At 32.1% G+C, this 23,012-nt stretch overlaps 2 protein-coding genes across 3 annotated transcripts; both read left to right on the forward strand.

Moving 5' to 3' along the window:
• The first annotated feature begins 2,164 nt into the window (after positions 1-2,164).
• On the forward strand, positions 2,165-9,911 carry LOC8284335 (RNA-binding protein 28). Its single transcript, XM_048377766.1, has 18 exons — positions 2,165-2,329; positions 2,501-2,561; positions 3,191-3,227; positions 3,436-3,566; positions 3,709-3,789; positions 3,892-3,970; positions 5,025-5,158; positions 5,796-5,935; positions 6,230-6,280; positions 6,371-6,453; positions 6,544-6,598; positions 6,685-6,799; positions 7,131-7,629; positions 7,703-7,916; positions 8,049-8,119; positions 8,540-8,708; positions 8,783-8,909; positions 9,006-9,911. The coding sequence occupies exons 1-18, from the start codon at positions 2,216-2,218 to the stop codon at positions 9,731-9,733; spliced, it is 2,889 nt and encodes a 962-aa protein (XP_048233723.1). The 5' UTR covers positions 2,165-2,215; the 3' UTR covers positions 9,734-9,911.
• A 3,125-nt stretch (positions 9,912-13,036) lies between these two features.
• On the forward strand, positions 13,037-18,731 carry LOC8284336 (beta-galactosidase 3). Of its 2 annotated transcripts, XM_002512913.4 has the most exons (18): positions 13,037-13,509; positions 13,626-13,721; positions 13,807-13,919; positions 14,070-14,136; positions 14,254-14,346; positions 14,479-14,622; positions 14,950-15,038; positions 15,129-15,234; positions 15,602-15,689; positions 15,786-15,904; positions 15,998-16,162; positions 16,313-16,491; positions 16,603-16,712; positions 16,854-16,966; positions 17,258-17,368; positions 17,459-17,572; positions 17,956-18,158; positions 18,397-18,731. In XM_002512913.4, exons 1-18 carry the CDS (start codon positions 13,339-13,341, stop codon positions 18,512-18,514), a joined length of 2,199 nt encoding a protein of 732 aa, XP_002512959.2. In that variant the 5' UTR covers positions 13,037-13,338; the 3' UTR covers positions 18,515-18,731. The 2 variants fall into 2 exon arrangements, with proteins under 2 accessions (XP_002512959.2, XP_048233724.1); XM_048377767.1 differs by lacking the exons at positions 13,037-13,509; positions 13,626-13,721; positions 14,070-14,136.
• The last annotated feature ends 4,281 nt before the right edge of the window (positions 18,732-23,012 follow it).

Below are 23,012 nucleotides of genomic sequence, written 5' to 3' on the forward strand. Positions count from 1 at the left end.
AAATTATAATATTTTAAAAAATAATAGTAAACTAACTATTTTTAAATTTTTTAAATTTTTAAATTTTTTATTAGTGTAGTAATATAAAAATTATTTTTATTTATTTATTAATTTTTAATTTTTTTATTAGTGCAATATAATTGATATTATTATTTTTTAAAATTAAAAATTATTATAATAATTAAAAGATTACTATTGTTTTCTACGATCTTTCTTTTTTTAATGAAGAATGACAATAATATCATTGCAAGTTAAGGAATCATTATATTCATCAGGAGTAGTTTCTCCAGTTCATCTGGAATAACACAAGTCTAGCTGGGATTCCGAATTAAGGAAGAAGAAGTTCTTGACACCCAACTTGATTGCATTTTCTATACAATCATCCAACTTCTTGGGGAAAATCCTGATGTCCTCAATTATCAGTCTAATATCCTATCAGATCTTTCTTGTTGTGGTAAGTAATGTTGTTGATATTATTCTGAAACCATCTTGTTGACCTTCAAGTGGGTTCGATCGCATCAAGCCTCTGCTATCAGAGGTGACTGACAAAAACATTTCCTGACACCACCGCCGATGAGGGAGCCTACCGAATTCCTGCAAACGAAAGCAATAGTAGCCTTGTCAGTTATCATATTAATGAAGCAGATATCATGAAGTCCAGCTATTAGGGTTGCTATTGGTCTGTAGATGGTTAGAAGAAGACTATAGGAGCTTGAGCATAATGAAGAGGGATCTGCTTTTGTGATCTTCTGGTTTTTTGGACTGTCCTTGTTGGATGAATATGAGCTAATTTAGACAAAATATTCTTTCATGCCAACGAAATAGCCCAGCAAATATCTGCCAGGTTGATTTTATCTTCGTGTTGGTTGCTATTCAGAATATTGAGAAGCTCCCTCCACTAATCATTAAAAGAGAGAAATTGAAAATGGCAAAAATCGACACCAAAATTTGCAACCAACCAAGTGGCCTTTGGCGTGGTTATAAAAAAAAAAGCTTGTAGTTGATTGTCTTAGGTTCCTCCTGACCATACACAAGGAGGAAAGCAATTGGAGGGATTATATTCTCTTCTGTACAGATTGTTTGTAACTGCAATTGCATTTTTAAATTTTAAATGCATCTCCAAAGAAAGGTCCTCAGCTTGGATTTTCAGAAGTTTTTAGAGTGAATGCCTGAGGAGCTAGCAGTTGAGAACTGATTGTATGATCTGTTAATAAGGTGATGATAGCCACCTTTAACATATACCATCGAGCTCTCAGGATTAGTGATCAATCTCTAACTGGTCTTTGCAGGCAATATATAGTAGCAGTAAAAGCCTGTAACTGTTGGAAGCCCACCCCCCCATGGAATTTAGATTTATTAGTCATTTCTCTGACCGGCTTCTAACCCAATTAATGTCTTTCCTTGCCTGAAGAAAAAAAAACTGCAGTCGTATATCAATGGTTCTCTTAAATTATCTCTGAAAAAATGGCGATTATGTGATTAGAATAGCGGTAATTACAGCATAGGAAACTTTGCAAGATTCTAAGCATTTCTTTTATATTTTGATAAGAAGGAAAGTTCAAGCCTTTTCACAGTTTCCTCTCCCTTCAAAATTCTCCAAGCACTAAAGAATATAATGCTGACAAAGTTGTATTTTATTATAATTGTAAATTCTCAAATTTATACAAGCTTAATGGGAAATTTATAGGAATAATTTAAATAGCTTATAAGGTACTACTACTAAAATGATTTTTTTTTTTTTGATAAAAGGGTAATTGCCCATTTTTCATAATGTGAACTTAGCAATTCCAATTGCTTAATAGCGGTTGATTCAGTATCACATAATTTCAGTGCTATAAATATTTTAATCCATTAGATTTATTATCTTTAATTACAATTGTGGAATGAAAAGATTACTAATGTTCTTTTTAGTGATTACATGCAATAAAAATAAAAAAAATTTAGTATTACTTATGTTTTATGCCATTAATTATATAAATTTAAAAAAAAAATATTAATTTTATTTTTATTAAAAATAAATTTTTATGGTACCCATCATGTGACATCAAATAACTCATAAATAAATAAAAAAATCTGTATAATTTAGTTGGGCTTCCGGCTCACGAAGAATATTTTCAGCCCGAACCCGGCCCATTTATAATCTCAGACATATAAAAGCTTGCGTTTTCAATGGGTTTTTGAGATTTTAGGTTCAATTTCTCAGCAAGCACCAAAAATGGGAAAGAAGAAGAAGAAGAATACGAAGGAAAGTGGGGAAGAATCCGAAACCAAACACAGTCCTAATACTGTTTTCGTTTCTAACTTTCCTCGCTCTTTTACCAACTCTCAGGTACCTTCCTTTTATGTTTGTTTCCCGAGAAATAAAATAACACGAAAAGCAAAAGAAAATGGCAAGTAGCATTATCAACCGTAACTTGCTCAAATACAATGTCGCTGTTCACTGTACTGATTCACTAACTTATTTGATTTTTTTTATTTGTTCATTTTAAAAATTATATAGCTTGAAGAGACATTTAGCGATGTTGGACCTATCAGGAGATGTTTTTTGGTTACACAGAAAGGTAAGGATAGACAGAGCTCTTTATAACTGATAGCTTTTTTTGTTTATAAGTGTGTTTGGAAAGTGTAAAAATGCAAGAATTCAATTTGACTGAATTTTGTTTATAAGTGTGTTTTATTTATTCGATTTTTGTGTTTGGAAGCCAGGAGTTTCTAGAATTCAATTCTTTCAACTTAAAAAAAAATTAAAAAGGCAAGGAATTTTGAAAGAAGTGACAGCATGCCAAAAGATGACATGATTTCACAAGAATTCAGTTCATTTGAACTCTTGCACATGATTTATTCCAAACAAGGACTATTATATTACATCTTGTTTGGAAAGTCTAAAAATTGCATGAACTCAATTCAATTGAATTCAATTTCATGTTTTGAAAGCTTATGATTTCTAGAATTCATTTCTTTCAACTTTTAAAAATCAAGGCATTTTGGAAAAGAAAAATGAAACTATGCCAAAGTTGCACATGGTTTTGCAAGAATTCAATTTAATTTAATTGAACTTTTTCCCCATGATTTATTCCAAACAATGCCTACACAAGCTCAACTCAATTGGTATCAGCTTTCTGATTTGGTTTTAAACTGCAATTTCGTAATCACATTATTAAGTTGTTTATGTTTCTTGTCATATTCACAGGATCATCTGAACACCGTGGTTTCGGTTTTGTCCAGTTGTAAGTTGTATTGCTACATTTTCAATTCTTTTCCTTTTCCTTTTATCCTTATGAATAGCTCATTTCTCAGCTTAGAATTTTAAATACTCTCTCTCTCTGGATGTCTATTTTTTTGTTGATTTTTCTGTATGGGATGGTATCTAAAGCAACGTTTCTTAATCTTGTTGGCCTTTTTTTTTAACCTTATGTTGTTTTTGTGCATTTCCAGTGCTATTAAAGAAGATGCAAATCGTGCAATTGAGCTAAAAGATGGTTCTTCTGTTAGTGGTCAGAAAATTTTTGTTAAACATGCTATGAGCCGTGCGCCCCTGGACCAGCGTCGAGCTAAGGCAGCTCAAGGTTGATAGATGCCCATTAGTTTTCTGATCCCATTTTTTTTTCTATAGCTATTTTAATATACTTGAACAATGGCATTATAAAACCAGTTGACTAGTATGCTGAGTTTGCTCTCTTCTAATTTCCTTCATCTTTTCCCAATTAGTGGTTGAATCAGATGGTGCAGCAAAGACAGAGAATGACACCACTAGGGTAGACAAGTATGCTTCAAAATTAACAGAAGCAGGTTACAATCTATTGCATATTTTACCAATTGTGTCCAAAATTGTACATTCAAGCTTCATTTTTAGTTTTATTTTGAAATTAATAATTTGAGCAAAAAATTCAGTGAAGCATCTGAAACCAAGAAAACCAGTGAAACTTTCCAGTGAATTAGTTGATGAAGAGAATTGTTCTGAAAAGCAAAGGTATTTACTTTTCTCAATAATCTTATTGATTTTTACCTTAATCAGTTAGATGTTTCAGACTTGGCTATGAAGACTTGAGCCTGAAAGAAAAAAAATGCATCGTTGGTTGATTAATTATCCTTAATGTTTACATTTTGTTGTATGTCATGTTAAAATCCTCATAGGTATCTAGATTTTTACCGCTTCTCGGAAATGAGATTTTTCTAAATGAAGTTCGATAACTTTTTGTGTGTAAACTTGTTGAAGTGTGAATTATTAACTCTTGGTCTTTGGTTATTTGGAAATTGGTTTTGTACTTGATTGGACACGTGGGAACTCATTTGAAATTCCCAACCACTAACGTTCCCATGATCCTTTCTTTTGAAGGGCTCAAGTTTGGTGCTGTTGGGAAAACAACAATGGATATCTTGTTGGGACCTAAGCTTGTGCTTGGGAGTGTTAGAAATATAAAACTATTCTTGGGGTCTTACCTAAGAACTTAAGATTTTGGGTGGAAAGGTCTAGAGTTTTTGATCGAAGGGTCTAGAGTTTGATCCTTGGCCACCCCAATATTATTAATTAAATATTTCAGCAAAAGATACGCTAGGTTTGTACTTGTCCATGCTTCATGTTGAATGGGTATTTGCGTCTGGGGGTGTTTATATTCTTTGGTTCTCACTTAACGACTTAAGCTTTTGGGTTGAAAGTTTCTTTGACAAGGAACGACAATTTGAGGACTTACTTCTTTCAAATTTGAACTTTATACTCCTTGGCTTGATTTGTCAAAGCTTTCAATATCTCCAGGGTCAGAAATGGAAACTAAGGCCTTGGTGAGGCATAGCTGCCCCCAAAAAATGCTGTGATATAGATTGAAATTTTATTTGGAATTCTGGTTCTCAACTACCAATTGGAATTATAGTAAATAATTCGAATTGACCATGCGGTACATTTTATTTCTGAATTTAGTAGCATGTTTTTAGGGATACATGTTCTATGTTGTTGCATGATGTTATCTATTTCATTCATGAAAAGTCTTCATATGCTTCATACTTTTTCTCTTTTGGTTGTCATGAAGGGTTGCTCGGACTGTAATATTTGGTGGCCTTCTAGATGATGCAATGGCTGAAGAGGTTCATCGACTTGCCAGAGAGGTCGGGAATGCATGTTCTGTAACATATCCTCTCCCCAAGGAAGACCTTGAGAAAAATGGTAAGGGCATGTATTGGGCTGAGAGTTCATTTCTTTTGTTTATTTTGTATCATATTTAAGGGTTATAGTTGGGGAAGGATGACGCTGTAGGTTTTCAAATTTTTATCTAGTCAGCATGTCTCTTAATTAAGATGATAAATCACTGTATGATGCTGTCACTTCTTTTGAAGTCACTGTTGCACATCTATAATTCATGTTATATAATGTTCAATTTTAATGCTAGTCATCCCAAAATCGGTTTTGCTATCATGTTATTTTCAGGTATTGCTGCAACAATTTATTTTGGACCTGCATTCAACCAGAACATAAATTGCTGCCATTTTACTCTTCTTGGATAGTTTTTTTTTGTTGTTGTCATCCACTTACATTCAAATGCGGATTGATTATAATAATCATGAAATGCCTTTTTAATTTTGCATTGGTGTGCTAAATCTAGTATTTCATCCATGTTTTTGGCATATGAATAACTGCCTTAGTAGTTCTAATGTATCTGCTGGAATGGTTATTCAACATGGATGCCTTAGCACTCTGCTTATAAATTTGCTCGAGGAAAGCTGCAACTTTCTATCTCATTTGAAAGTTATTCATATACTGAACATATTATGTCTTTAAATGGGCAAATGCCAAAATGTTCCAGGTCTTGCTCAAGATGGATGCCGATCAGATGTATCAGCTATACTGTATACTAGCGTCAAGGAAGCACGTTTGTCTGTGAGAATGTTACACCAAAAAGAGATAAGGGGTGGGATTGTTTGGGCACGCCAACTAGGCGGAGAGGTAAGTGAGAAATAGGTTGCTACCTGTATGATATTGCCGCAATGGAAACATAATTGGTTTATACTTTACTAAGGTTTCTGCTTGAACTGAATAGTGATTCCCTTATGTTGGAGTCAGCTTCATGGTTTTATTCCTTGTATCAAAATTCTACCTCTTATTACCACTTACTGTAAGATAATTACATCATGAATTGAAGTGCTGTAAATTCTACGAGCAAAGAAAACAACTGGTACCAGAACAAGAGAATGTTGGTCAGAGTAATCTAATTATTTTTCTACTCTGTATATGACCCAGGGCTCGAAGACTCAGAAATGGAAACTTATTGTCAGAAATCTTCCTTTCAAGGTTTTTCTATGCTATAATTTTATCACTTTCAACAATACTCATCATTAATAGAACTTGACTTGTAAACTAGCTCAATGAACATCAATGCAGGCTGCAGCAAGCGAAATAAAGGATGTATTTTCATCAGCAGGTTTTGTTTGGGATGTATTTATCCCACAGAACTCTGAAACAGGGTAGATGGACATGTTATCCAGAACAGTTTCTTTTTTAATAAACATCCATTTTATTTATTTGTTTTCATATTTTATGATTTATTTCTGCAGATTATCCAAAGGGTTTGCATTTGTCAAATTCACATGCAAACGGGATGCAGAAAATGTATGGCTTGATACAATTGTTTCATCTTTAAAGCGCTGTTTAGATTATCTAGAATGTTTTATGATACATTTATTGTTTTCTGACAGGCCATTAAACAATTCAATTTGCAAAAGTATGGCAAAAGACCCATGGCTGTTGACTGGGCTGTTTCAAAGAAAATGTATAGTAGTGGTGCCATTGGATCTGTTCCTCCAGAAGAGGGTAATTGCATTGATTTTATTTATTATGATTAATTTCGTACTTTTAGTTCATAAATATAAATGCAGTTTGGTGACATACTTTTCCCCCTTTTTTGTCTAAAAAGTAGAAGTCAGCGACAGTCCAACATAAGGCCTTTGTGTTTAGGAGTTGTTAAATAATGAGTTTTAGTGGGAAAAGCTTAAGCTAATTATCTAAAAAGGATTTGTTGTTATAATTATACCAGCAAGCTCCTTTTTCTGTCCCTGTATCCTTTTATTAACAGAACTTGACACCTTATTGTTATGCTAGTGAAGTAAACCGTTCCATTGATTTGCTGAGCATTGGTATACAGGACATCAGAATGAAAGTGATGGTAGTAGTGATGACACAGAGGATGATGAAAATGATGATGACGTCGACGGTGCCTCAGACAATTCAGATCCATTTGAGAAAAATGACATGCCTACTGAAGGTGATTTTGATGCAGAAGCAGACATGGCAAGAAAAGTTCTTAATTCAATCACATTGTCATCCAAAGGTACCAGTACCATTGATGTGGATGATTCTGTAGTACCTATGGGAACTCAGAAGCCAAATTCAGATGAAACTGTTATTTTGCCAAAAAGTAATTCCAGTGTGCAAGAAAATATGTCTGGTTTCACTGTGCCTGAAAAGTCAGGTAAAAGCGATTCAGCCGATGTTAGAAAGGCCGCAATAGACGACGATGATTTACAGAGAACAGTTTTCATAAGCAACCTGCCTTTCGATGCTGATAATGAAGAAGTGAAACAACGGTTTTCTGTATTTGGAGAAGTGAAATCCTTTGTCCCAGTCCTTCATCAAGTTACCAAGTATGGAGTCACAGTTCTACATGCATCTGTACTTGCACTTCTTTAATTTAATGTGATACTTGTGCCCATGCAGGCGACCAAGGGGTACTGGTTTTCTCAAATTTAAAACCGAAGATGCAGCTATTGCAGCAGTTTCTGCAGCCAATCTTGCATCTGGTTTGGGGATTTTGCTAAAAGGTAGGCAACTGACAGTCTTGAAGGCATTGGATAAGAATTCAGCTCATAATAAGGAGATGGAGAAGGCAAAAAATGAGGATAATGATCACCGTAATCTTTACCTGGCAAAGGTTGGCTTTCGTCAACCTCTGTCCTACCACTTTTACTACCTCACAACTCCTGCTTTATTCCTAGTATTTTCTGATGGTTTTCTTTTTAATAGAGTTTGACCTTCCTTTTCTCTCTCCCTGAATTTAAAATAGGAAGGTGTTATTCTTGAGGGAACTCCAGCTTCTGAAGGTGTTTCGGCAAGTGATATGGATAAGCGGAAAGCGTAAGTCCCTTCTTCCCCTTTCTCAGGGCCCCAATCATTTGAGATCAGAACATAGGATGAGAGGCGATTCCTTCTTGACTGCTGCAATCCCATGTTGCATGCAGGCATGTTTAGTACACTGCCTAGTAGTTTTATGCCTAAAATTTGGTTATATAGAATCTGAAAGGTACTGCAAACTATATTGATAGAGCTCTCTCTCTCTCTCTCTCTCTCTCTCTCTCTCTCTCATGCACATACACAGTAAATGTGAACATTGTTTTATGTTCGAATATGTTTTTAGGTCAAGAGAGTAAGGATTTATGCTTGAGTTTTTTGAATTACAGTATCTGCCAGCTAGAGCTTGATGATCTTTCTCAATATTCCTGCTGATATGGATGCTGATTTGAGCCAACAATTCATAATGCTTCTTAAATTCTGCAGGCTGCATGAAAAGAAGATGACTAAGCTTCGGTCGCCAAATTTTCATGTTTCAAGGAACAGGCTTGTTGTTTACAACTTACCCCACTCAGTGACTGAAAAGAAGCTGAAAAAACTTTGTATTGATGCAGTTATCTCACGAGCTACAAAGCAAAAACCAGTGATTCGACAGGTTGCCTTTAGTTATCAGTTCGTACTTGTTTTGGGGTGTAATCTCTCTCTCACACGTATTTATTGCTGATGCAGATAAAATTCTTGCAAAGTACAAAGACTGGAAAGGTCACAAAGAACCACTCACGTGGGGTTGCCTTTATAGAGTTTACAGAGCATCAGCATGCACTCGTGGCCCTGAGGGTTCTTAATAATAATCCTGGTAATTATTCATGTTGCAGCTGGTATTCTTCTATGAATGCGATGATTGAGGGCAAGTTTCTCTTCTAACTTGAATGCAACCTTTGGCTATTTGTAGAAACTTTTGGCCCTGAACATCGTCCAATTGTGGAGTTCGCAGTTGATAATGTTCAAAAGTTGAAGTTCCGGAAAGCTAAGTTACACGCTCAGCAGCAGGACAACAATGCTGATTCAAAGGATATGCAGGATAACATTGAGTCGCATGCACCAAATGACATTCCAGGTGAAAAGGAGAATTTCAGAAAGTGGAAATCCCGAGCTGATAACAGAGCAATGAAAACTTCAGAACCAAATGAAACTGAAGTGGAAATTTTGGTTTCTGAGGGAACTTCCTCTGAAAAGATAAGCACTAAGAAACGCAAGAGGAATACAGGGAGTGATAAAAGAAAAACTGCTACAAAAGAAAAATTTGATGGTGCAAAACAGAAGGTGAAAGACTCTGTCGACAAGCAAAATCATCACCAAGTCAGGAAACCTGATGTGGTTGATTCAGTCAAAGGTGAATTGATGGGCAAAATTACTCGCAAATCCCAACCTTTAGAGGAAGCAGGGTTGAGGCTGCAAAAGAGGAAACCGTTGAGCCAAGGGAAGCAACAAGAGGGAGAAGAAAATTCAAAGAGAAGGAAAAGGCTCAAAAAGCACAAAGACCCTGTAGGGCGGGACGTAGTTGACAAACTTGACATGCTTATAGAGCAATACAGATCCAAGTTTTCAAAACGAACTTCAGAGAAACCTGATGATGAAAAGCAAGCTAATAAACCACGTAAGAGATGGTTCCAATCATAGTTTCCTTTTTCTCTTAATGTTTTGCATCTTTCGATATCGAAATTTCTGTAAAAAGTTCATGAGAAACCTAACTTGAATGCGATGCTTGATTTTCCTGTCATGTTAATTTCAAAATTTTGGGGAACTTGTACATTTTTGGTTTGCATGATAAATTCGAAACTTTGGAAACTCAAAATCACATTTAGAATTGCAGAGATCTTAGTTCAGTTCTCTTTAATTTTCTCTGGAGCTTGTGCATGCTATAATATATTGGTTCACTGCCTGGATTTGACCTCTAGGAACAGAAATCAAAAGCAAGGCAGTTTAAGATTCTCAGAACTCTTATCTTATGATGGTGAAATGTTGAGAAACGCAGAAGATTCAGCAAAATACAACAGTAATTAGTTTCACATTTTCGGGGTCTTCTATTTTTTTTATTTTTTTTTTGTTTCCGGATTTTATTTCTTTTGCTATTTACTTTAATTCTGCATAGGTTACTTTTTAAAAAAATTAATTTTTACCAAAAAGTAGTAAGCGAATTTTCTTTTAATTAACTTGTTAAAAGTAATTACTTAGTTTGATATAGATTTACTCTGAATAGCTCTACTACTCTTTTACGGGTCTTTTTCAGACCGTGACGGGTATGTTTTGGTTACATCATGTGGCACATTATCTTCTGGGCTTCCACCAGATATAGTGTAGGGGCTCTGGGCTACGGGCAAAAGCAATTCTTTTTCTTTTTTCTTTATATATATATTATATTCCATTAGGTAGAGATATTATGTTGAGCCTTATCGTTTCACAGCTCACATTCAGGAGATAAGACCTTTAATTAACATAGCTAACTGGTTTCAAAATTAATGCAATTTGTCAATGTATTTAGGAAAGAAGGTATTTGAATATGATGCTAAAATATACTTTTAAAATATCCTGCTTTTATGATAAGAGTTATTGTTATTTTATTATTTTATTTATAGATAAAGTTCCAACTAAAATTTAATTCAAACTAGAATATGCATTTTTCATGTATAATAAAGTTACTATTAGATACCCTGTATGCAGATATTTTTATTTTTCTTAAAACAGTAGAATATGAATATAAATTTATCCAATTTAAATTTATACACGTTCTAGAATATGTCAGCTTTTCCAGATGTCGACAATTATACCATGAAAAATGATGAATTAAGCAACGGATTTTGGTTATTCTACAGAATAACTTTTGGTGCTTAAAATAATTTAGCTTTAGGATTAGAGAGGATGACAGAGGTGAGAAAAAGTAAAAGAAGAGCAGAAATGATATTCAATCAGGGAGTCTATTTTATTGGGTGAAACTAAAACCATGAGGCGCATTCCTTATTTCTCAAACTTTTCCTATCTATTCAGAGATATAGCAATCTTCCCTTTATTCTTTTCTTTATCTCTTGTAAGAATCTCTTTTTTTTTTTTTTTTTTTTTAAATTAGTCATATTTTCTCAAGATTACTTTCAAATATCAAATAAGATATATTAAGGGTATAATTACTATTTTCATAAATTTTTTATAATTCTGCATACTTTCGATATAAGTTTTAACTTTTATGATTTTGACATCTGTTTAAATAAATTCATATGAACTAGAAAAATAAATTTATATATATCAAATGTATAATATTATCATACTTACCATCAGCTTTTATATACTTACTTTTTAATAAATTAATAATTCCATTAATAAATAAATTTCTTAGAAATTAACTTTGTTTTAATTAAATAGTTAAATAATTATATTCTTTAACATTTTTTTATGAAGGTTATCAATTATTAGAGGAAATAAACGAAAAGAAAATTAAAATATAAACAATCATCATAATTCTTTTTGATGATTACTCATTGAAAAAGAAAATTATGATATTTTAACATCTTAATAATGATAACCTATAGAGTTTTTTGTATATCAAATATAGTCCAGTATTCTTTTTGTTGTGAATAACTAATTTGAATAAGTGTTATTCATATGTGTGCACAATGAGAGAGCAGAAGTCAGGGAATTGGTTAGTGGGAATGAGCTCGCTCGCATGAACATTGTATGTACTTAGTGGTTGTTGGGTCACACCAAGCCTCCAATGTTTTCTTTTTCAAAGATCACCTCTCTCTCTCTCTCTCTCTCTCTCTCTCTCTCTCTCTCTCTACATGCTTGAAATTATTCATTTGTTTCATGGCCTAGCTTGAAAAACATGAGAGCATCCTATGTCCTATTGCTAGAGCCAAAAAGAAAAAAAAAACGTCTTCAAATTATTTAAAACATTAGATTAGGATTATTAAATAATTTAATTGAACTCAGGATTAATTAGGAAAAGAAGACATATACCTCTATTTTCAGTTCTTAAAATCGTAGCAAATGAGATGAGGAGTTGGCAAGATAATGAATGTTCTTCCCTTTTGCAATATTAAGATTTTGTATTAAGATATTAGTATTTCATGAAATGGTTGTTGAAATTGAATTTATTCTATGATATTGAATTACTCAAAATGATGTTAACAAGGAGGTTGCACAGCAAACTTGTATAAATAATTTTGAAAATGTAGCAAATTTGACCCTTCCAAATCTATATTTGTTGAATCAAAATCTTCCCTTTTTAAGAACTATATGAACAAAAAAAACAACAAATAATGAATAATAAAAGAAAAGGTGAAGATTAAATATTTATATATATATAGAAAGGATAATTATATCTTGAAATGGAAGGTATGCTAAGCCTGCAGAATTAGCAAGTTGTTGGGAGGATTAGTTCAAGAAAACCCATATGACATGTGCCTATCTTTTTCCTGTTTCTTGCTCTTATCATTGTATCCTAATTATCTTCTATTTTAGGACATGGTAGGGACTCCCATTTGAATACTTTTTTCTTTCTGATATTTTTTCAATGATGAACACAACCCTTTCCCCACAAGTTAAATGCATTACCTCACTCACATTCTTGCATGATTCTTGGTTGCACTAACTCACTCACATTCTTGCTATGTTTTTCATGGTCCAACCATATATAGTGGGTTATTGTTAAGTTCACAACAAACATGATAAGGGAATGGCCTTTTTTTTGCCCTTTTTTTAATGTTAAAAAATAGTACACAAATGTAGACATGTATAGCTAATTCCCATATACATAATTAGTTTATTTTCTGACTATATAAGAGTCAAATGAGGGTCATCTAGCACAGTTCTTTTCTAAGCAAAAGAAACTAATTCTACTTTTCAAATCCATTGTTCAATTATGTCTTGATTTTTCTGAATTTTCTCTAGTTTGATAGTTATAATTTTTCACATATAATTCTTTCCAAGTTCTTATGTGATAATTGTGCTGGGATTAATTGCTAGGGTGACCATTCTCACTTGAACCATCTTTCTTTTTTCTTGTCCATTCATACTTTAATAATAGCAACTAGCATCAAGACAAATGTACCCTTGCTTTGGAGGGCACTAGCCATATATATATAACCCACCTTTTCTTCCCTTATATCACATTGTTTGTTTCTTTCTCACATTTCATAATACTTTTGTCCACTTCTCACTGCTCCATCTCTCTCTCTCTTTCTCTCTCTCTCTCTCTCTCTCTCTCTGTCTAAAACATATGCAAAAGAGAAAAAATGGAAGGTAACTCAGCTACCAAGTGGCTTTCGTTGTGTGTGGTGTTGTTATCACTAAGTTCCCAGATCATAGAGTGCAACGTTACTTATGACAAGAAAGCTCTTATCATCAATGGACAGAAAAGAATTCTCTTCTCTGGCTCCATTCACTATCCAAGAAGCACTCCTCAGGTCCATTCTTTCACATACTTTCCCTCAGATTTTCCCAGGAAAACATTGTTGCCATGATGAGATTCTTTTTGCATTTTTGCTAATGTAACAATGTAAAAATACATATGTATATGCAGATGTGGGAAGGACTTATACAGAAAGCTAAAGATGGTGGTTTGGATGTTATCGACACTTACGTTTTTTGGAATCTTCATGAGCCTTCTCCTGGCAATGTACTTTGCTATCTCTTGTGTTTCTTTAACTCTGTCTCTATTCTGTATTGATTATAGTTTTTTGCTTTTGATATGAGTTTTGCAGTATAATTTTGAAGGTAGGAATGATTTAGTTCAGTTCATCAAGTTGGTACATAAAGCTGGATTATATGTTCATCTTCGCATTGGACCTTATATATGTGGAGAATGGAACTTTGGGTAATAAGATCAGAATTTTTATGAATTACACTTATTAGATGGTGTTTGAGTTCATATTATCCATACTTGGTTTTCCTTAATTGTTGTATTCTTTTTCTTTTTTTCTTTTTATTTTTTGGTTGGATTTTGCATATTATCCTATTGTTTCAGGGGGTTTCCAGTTTGGTTGAAGTATATTCCAGGCATGATTTTTAGAACAGATAATGAGCCTTTCAAGGTCTCTGTCTTCCTCTTTGGATATATAATATATATGTGTGTGTGTGTGTGTGGATTCATACTAATTTATATGGATTTTTTTATTATGATATTACAATTTCCAATCTTGATATTGCAGCTGCAAATGCAAAAATTCACCCAAAAGATTGTTCAAATGATGAAGGATGAACAGTTGTACGAGTCTCAAGGTGGTCCTATTATACTCTCTCAGGTAGTTAACTTAATTTTGGCTTATAAATCAAAATTATATAAGATATATATTTAAGTTCTCAAGTGCATTAAATTTACTCTGCTTGTTTATGTGTTTCTTTTTTTTTTTTTCTTTTAATTTCGTGTGCTGAAGATTGAGAATGAGTATGAACCTGAAGACAAGGCATTTGGAGCAGCTGGTCATGCTTATATGACTTGGGCCGCACATATGGCTGTTTCACTTAATACTGGTGTTCCATGGGTTATGTGCAAGGAATTTGATGCTCCAGACCCTGTGGTATGTAAATCACTACTTCCTTTTCATCTACCCTTTTTCTTCTTTTTCAGAATATGTTATAATGTTACAGGATTTTTTGCATTCCTGGAATATGTTAAATTAATATACTTTGGAAATATGTCTCTTCATCCAAGAGCGTATAAATAAGATGGTAAGTGTCCTTTCTAGCTTAACTAAATTCTCGAGTTCGAGCCTCGGATATTCAGCTGAGTTAAAACTTTTGAGGTAGTGTTTTGCCACCAGTAAGGGTCCTGTCCCACACAAAAAAACTAATTAATCATGTATTCTTCTTTAACAATGAAGAGGTTTCGAATCATTTGTTGACAGGTAAATACATGCAATGGTTTCTATTGTGACTATTTCTCTCCCAATAAAGCTTACAAACCAACAATGTGGACTGAGGCTTGGACTGGCTGGTAAACATTCTATATCCTCCATTACTCCTTAATTATCGCACTGTTCTATGGGGGTAATTGTTGTTTATTTATTTTATGTATATCTTAAAGGTTTACAGACTTTGGAGGGCCAATTCACCAGCGTCCAGTTGAGGATTTAGCATTTGCAGTTGCTCGGTTTATTCAGAAAGGAGGCTCCTTTGTTAACTATTACATGGTTAGTATACTAAATTTCCTGCTGAATTTGATACTAAAGAAGTAAAGTCTTCCTATATACATGATTCCACAAATCTTCTCACTCATTTTGACTGTTTAGAGAAGCAAACACCTATATATATATATATATATATATATATATATACTTGTCCTTTAGTTGTAAAAGTAAAAACAAAAGAAACCCAAGTTCCTTTATGCTCTTCTTGAGTTGTAAGGAAAACATTAAGTATCTGAACTTAAGTTTTCCTTTACTTTTCATGAAACTTCTTCCTTTTAAAAGGAGAATTCTGTTTGTTCAGGTTCCGGGATTTGGGGAAAAAGTTAAAAGAGGAAAAAGAAAAAGCTGACTTTCATATTGTTTTCTGCAGTATCATGGAGGAACCAACTTTGGAAGAACTGCTGGAGGTCCTTTCATTACTACCAGCTATGACTATGATGCGCCTATTGATGAATATGGTGGAAAATATTGAATCCCATTTCAAGTTTTTAATCAAATAATTCATCTGTTAAACATACGAACTCACTCATGGCAGCTGCATTTTAACTTGGTAGGCTTGATTAGGCAACCTAAATATGGCCATTTGAAGGATCTTCACAAGGCTATTAAGCTATGTGAAAGAGCTTTGCTCAGTTCTGATCCTGTTGTCACAACCTTGGGAAGTTATGAACAGGTCTGTTATCTCTACTAAATAACATAACACAAACATACAATTCAGACCTATTTATGGAAACCGGAATGACTGGATAACAAATACAATTTTCAGGCACATGTGTTCTCTTCCAATTCAGGAGATTGTGCTGCTTTCCTTGCAAACTACAATCCGAAGGCTACTGCAAAGGTGACATTTAATAACATGCATTACAACCTGCCACCTTGGTCCGTCAGCATCCTTCCTGATTGCAAAAATGTTGTTTTCAATACTGCCGAAGTAAGTGAAATGGACCGTTTGTAGCTCTAAGCAGTAGTAATTGGTTTTTCATTTTTTCTTTTTCTGCGGAGAATCACTTCGCATAATGGGAATGTGTGTATATATATTTTCATAGTTGATAGAAAAATGTTTCCATCACTCAACATGCAGGCTGGAGTTCAACCATCCAAAATACAAATGTTGCCAACAGAGGCTAGATTCCTTTCATGGGAAGCCTTAAGTGAAGATATATCATCTGTTGATGATGATAAAATAGGTACAGTTGCTGGCCTGCTGGAGCAAATAAATGTCACTAGAGATGCTAGTGACTATCTATGGTACACAACTGGGTTAGTTACTTCCAAATTTCAGTTGGCATTTTTTCTTTTTCAAAACCTTGATGAACAAAATAATGACAAAAGAAGAATTTTCTTATTTCTCCAATTATATGTTGTTTCCAGTGTTCATATAAGCTCATCAGAAACATTTCTAGATGGAGGCCAACCTCCTATTCTGAAAGTGATTTCAGCAGGCCATGGGATCCATGTTTTTGTCAATGGACAGCTTTCTGGTACATACATTTATGTGAATGAGAATCACTGCATTCTATTATTTATAGCCAAGTATCTTTTAATTCTGCAGAACCAATAAGAAATGATAGATGAGCTATAGATATGAATTGCTAAAGAATTTAAAATATTGGGCGTGGCAGGATCTGTCTATGGTACTAGAGGAAATAGGAGAATCAGTTTTTCAGGAGAATTGAAGCAGCTGCATGCTGGAAGGAACAGAATCTCACTACTCAGTGTAGCAGTTGGATTGCCAGTTAATAGTTCAACGACTCCCCAATTTTAACAGATTTAATATCATTCTCTGTATGCTATATAGTAGCTGTTTCTTGTTTTCTTTACTATGAAAATTCTTTAGATAACCTATTGTGTTATACTACAAGCCAAGCGCTCATCACTGGGCTACTGGTGGAATGCTGTAGGAGTTGCTCCTTGAAAAGAAGTTCAAAAAACTTCGGTTCATTAGATTGTCAATTGTGCTCATTCTGTCATGTTTAATCTGTCAGGACCTTTTGGCACTGATCTTTTCTATGCTAAATTGGTGCAGAACAATGGTCCCCGCTTTGAGACATGGAACACAGGAGTTCTAGGGCCAGTTGTTATCCATGGCCTGGACCAAGGACACAGGGACTTGACATGGCAGAAATGGTCATACAAGGTCCTTCAATTCATGTCTTCTTTTATCTTATTCTGAGGCCCTTTTTAGCTTTGTTTTTACTTTCTAAGTAGATTTTGTTTATATATGTAGGTTGGACTTAAAGGAGAGGACTTGAACCTTGGATCTCCAAATTCTATTCCGTCAATTAATTGGATGCAGGAGTCAGCCATGGTGGCAGAGAGACAACCATTGACTTGGCATAGGGTATGGCACCAAGCAATTCGAAATAATGTTGATTTTTTTTTTTTTCTATTTTTCTTATTCATAGATATACGAACTACATAATAAAAGTAATCATCATAATACTTTTTGTAAAAGCAAGTAAAAGTGAAAATTGTGAGAATTTGAAATTCAAAATCTTCATTTTACAAGAGCAAATGCTGTTACTACTTAAAAGTTGAGCCAAGTATGAAGTCTAAAATTTATGATGTGTGATGACATGAGCTAACTCTCTTGCAACTATTGGGCTGCACTTGGGTGCCAATTGATATAGGACATTATTAGACAGGCCTGTTAATCAAAGAAACAAAATTGAGCATGAAAAATGGGTCCTAGGGCTAATTTGTGATATGTAATCGGAGTTGCAGGCCTTCTTTGATGCACCAAGAGGAGATGATCCCTTGGCTTTGGACATGAGCAGCATGGTGAAGGGTCAGGTGTGGATAAATGGCAATAGCATTGGAAGATATTGGACTGTTTATGCTGATGGCAATTGCACTGCATGTAGTTATTCCGGAACATTCCGCCCTTCAACCTGCCAATTTGGTTGTGGTCAACCCACTCAAAAATGGTACCATCTTTCTCAACACTCTCCAATTATTCCTAATTTTTTATTTTCTTTTCTTTAAAAGAAAATTATTAGAGGTTAAATAGACCGGTGAATCTGAGACTTGAACTCGAGATTTTTCAATTTTTACAAGATAAAATTATAAATGAGATCGCTTTTTCAGTTTTTGCAAATTAGAATTACAAATTAGATGTCTTTTAACAAATGGTATAGTTGTTGCTAATTTGTTATTACTCTTCAGGTACCATATTCCTAGATCATTGCTAAAGCCAACTGAAAACCTATTGGTAGTGTTTGAAGAAATTGGAGGAGATGTATCAAAGATTTATCTTGTAAAAAGATTAGTCACTAGTAGCTAATTTTGGAACATATTCCTACCAAGAGCTTCCCATTCTGGTCATGCCAATTGATAGGGGCATTAAATCATCACAATTTAGAAGGGTTAGAGACCAGCTATTGTGTATAATACCCATTGCTTTTTAATTTTTATTTTATATGGCATATAAATTGCGTGATTTAAACTTTTTACTCGCATATTATTTTAAGAAAAAAATAAATTATTAAAAGTTATGTCTATTATTTGATTACTAATTTTATAATTTTTTTTATCTTTAATAATTTTAGATAATAGTTTAATGGCTAAAATCTTAAGAAGAATAAATATTATTAAATTAAATATGTTTAACTAAAAGTTTTAACGACTTTTAGTAATTATTCCTAACAAAGAGAATGATCAGACTCAATATTATTATACTCAACGTTTAATCTTTCACCGTCTAATTATTTCCATACATTATTAGGATTTAGCTAAAAAAATCTAATTTCTTGATTTAAATATATAAAATAATTTAGATTTATTTATTTAATTACAAATTCTAATTTCACTGTCCTCGAACGTGTTACGAAATTTGTGGTGGAAGGACTGCACGGCTATAGCAAGGCATGATAGCAACAAAAAGGCTTATCAATCACACAATTCACAAGTCAAAAGAAAAAAAAAAAAAAAAAAACCAGCTAAATTTAAGAGATAATTCAACTATTAGGAGCGTTTATTATTGAAAATGAAAGATTTTAGATTTAAGTTTTTCTTTTTTCTGCATTAGATGTATTTTTTAGTTTAACGATGACTGTAAAAAAAAAAAAAAAAGCAACCAGGTAGCAGTAGCAGACTACTGTGCTTTGATGGATCCGTGACAAGGCTGATTCCATCTTCGTCCAAAAGAAAATGAACCAATTTGGGATTAGGTGTCTTTTGCTAGTAGAGTACCAAAGTACTTACGTGGGGGGTAAAACCATCACGAGATTTAAATACATGCATGAATAATAATAATTGCTAGTCTTTTCTATAATGCTAAATTTGACAATTTATATGGTCCCTCCTTCCAATTCCTTTTCAAGCAACCATTGTCTATAAAAATGAAAACTGAAAAAGGTAACAAAATTTGCCTAATATCTTATGCAACAAAGGCCCTATGGTACAAGTACCCTTTACCCCACTGATGGATAAACATTTCTTCTCTATAATCACCAAACTGTTTACTGCCGAAAACTGAGATTTTGAATTTAAGATCTTTTGTATGTAAATATCATGGTTTATTCACTTTATTTATAAAAAGAAAGAATTTCCTTTTCTTATTTAAGACACTAATATATGGTAATTATATTTACTTTAAAAAGAAATAATAGTTATAAATACTTTTACTCTTTTTACCTATTAACAAAAAAAGATACAGTGTACTCTATAAGGAACATTAAACTAAAATAGAATAAAATGGGCAATATCATAGGAGAACCCATTTGCTAATTCAATTAGGGTTATTAATGTAAGCCGTCATTATATTTTATATTTAGATTCTGTTTGGTATGAAATAAGTAAGGAGAGGAAGTAGCACTTTTTGAGAAATATAAGTTTTAGTTATTGTTTTGAATGCATGATTAAAAAAATTTCTTATAAAATAAACAATTTAACTTCCCTTATATTAAATGAAGCTAAATAAGTAGAATTTTACTTATTAAGTATAATTTAATTTACTAATATATTCTAAAGTATTCAATTTCAATATAATTAAAATAAAAAACTAAAAATATTATATTTAAATACTTATATCGCTATTCAGAATAATATATTATTAATTTTTTGTCATTTTCATAGTTATAAGCGGGATGTTATTATATTAATATTTTAAAAGGTAAATTCCTATTTATTGGAATCTATTTTCTATTAAAGTTTAAATATAGAAGATCATTATTTACTACATATAACATTCTATCATGTAATACTATATAGATAATTTAATAATATATAGTCTTCTTTAACATTTTAATTATGTTTATTAAGATTCAGAAATAAATTTAACAATCTTTTGTTTATTTGTTTATTGCAATAGTTGAAAATGTTAAAGTTTAAACTTTTACGATTTCAAATACAAATAATACAATCTAGTTATGCAATTTCTTTTTTATCACAAAATTATATTCATATTGTAAATCTTAGTTAATAATATTTTAAACAATTAAAATTAAAGTTAATATTAAAATATATTTATTAATATTAAAAAACAAATTATGTTATAAATATAAAGATAAATACAAAATACAAAGTTGATTTAATAATTAAATCTCTAAAAGCAAAGTCAGCAAAACTAATTTCTACTTTTTTTTGGACAGTAAAGTTAACAAATGAAGAATCCAAAAGATATGTTGACGTGACTGGGCGACCCACACGACACGCACAAAACACGTTCGTTTACGATGGAAAAGCAATTACGTCGTTGGAAACAAAATCATAGAATCATATTCCACTTATCTCATTTTATTTTACCAAGAAAATGATAAATGGGAAAGGCAGATGGAGAAAAGGAAAAAGAATGGAAGAAAAATATAATTAGTTTATAATTATATATATTGTTAAAGAAAGAATATATATATAATATATATAATGTATGTATTTAATTGAATATTAATTGATATTTAATTATCTGAAAATTAAAACATATAGTAATTATTTATTATTTGAATATATAAATGATATAGTTAAAATTTTCTAAAAATAATAATTTTTGTTATTTGAACTTATAAAAATAAAAGAAAAAAGAGTAGAAAAAGTAAGCATATATATTAGTTTAATGGGTAAATTAGTAATTATATAATAGATAAAACTCTTATACTTTTTTTTTAAATGAATGATAAAAAGTACTGAGATCAAGAGATTGTTGTTTTCTTTTTAATTTCAAACAAGGAAATATTAATCCCTCATTTCATTTTTTATGTTTTTTATTTTATTTTATCTTTTCTCTGCTTTATAAACAATATATTAAAAATATCCTTATACATCCAATCAATAACATATATATATTATATGATTTGTATTAACACATATAAAATATAATTATTCATGTTAATATTTGTAAGAAAATAATTTTTTGCGAACTATTTTTATTTCCAGTACAAAAAAAGAGAATAAAGTATTTATGTGAAATTATGCATTTCTAAATTTTAAGTTAAAAAAAAATCACTCAAAAGAATATAATTATTTTATAATTTAAACTGTGATATTATCATTAATTAAATAAAAAATAAATTTATTTATTAATCAACTCTTTCAAGAATTATATTTATTGAGGAAAATGGTCTGAAAGTAGCATAATTATATGAAATTTTCAGAACTAAAAGTCTGGTTGGACCGACACAGCCCAGACAACGTCTAGAAGAAAGTAGGAAAGTCTCAGCCATTATTTATATTTATATGGTTACAAATAACCGTAGTTTTCTGAAAAAAAGCGAGAGGTTCAAATCTCAAAAAATCTATAAAATTCTGATTTTATAATGATGAGGTGGCACCAGCAGAAACGGAACCTGAACTTGACGCGGCAATTACCGGTGAAGCAAGGACCTGGATTTTTGACGTGGCAATACGAGAGAAACCCTAGTCGTATTTACGTTATATTGGTACTTGCAACACACAATTTAAACTCCCACCAAACTTCCTTCCAAAAGAAAAAAAAGAAAACGTGAACGACACACCGTACTCTCCAGCTCACAGTATTACCAAATCAATATCGCGCTGACTTGGATTCTTATCTATCCCTGCTTCTCTATCCAAATTTCTTTTCAGCTACTGTAACTGAAAATTTCAAGAAATTTCTATACAAGAGATTCGCATTTCCAACATTTAAAATGCCACTCTTTCATACTTTATTTATGATTTTACCATTTTTCTTTTCTAACTGATTCTTCTTCCTGTTAATACGGACAAAAATTCTAATACTAAATTCATTCATCTTTTCTTTTTGTTATTATCAAATTTCAATATGGTTAATTATATTATATAATAATATAAATATAAAGAGAACAATTTCAAAATCTTTTACTTAAATTATAACAAAAACAAATAGTTTTATTTACAGATTCTTATATGAGTATAGTTAAGATAAAAATTTAATATAATTTATCTTAATAATATTTTCTATTATATATTAATTAAGTTTCATTTACACTAGTCATATACAACATGCAGGCTAATATCTAGTATCTTAAAAAGACAAAACTAAATTACCACTTAACTCACTGATTTAAATTTTAGTCTTCACACGAATTATCATTTTAATTAATGATGGCTATTATTGCCATACTTTTGAAGAATTAGAGATAAAATTACATTTCCTAAAAGCCTATCTCTTTTGACATTTATAAAAGGATTTGATTTTTGTAATGGCCTGAATAGCTTTTCACAAAAAGTGTTGCATTTCTCAATACTAAAAAAACAAAAGCTTTTTCTATAAAGTGTTTGACTCATTCGAAGAAACTATTGAAAAATGACGATGACAAAAGTTTAGGTATAATGCTTCTTCACTTAGG

The sequence above is a fragment of the Ricinus communis genome, chromosome 8, assembly GCF_019578655.1.
Source record: "Ricinus communis isolate WT05 ecotype wild-type chromosome 8, ASM1957865v1, whole genome shotgun sequence".
Classification (NCBI taxonomy): Eukaryota; Viridiplantae; Streptophyta; class Magnoliopsida; order Malpighiales; family Euphorbiaceae; genus Ricinus; species Ricinus communis.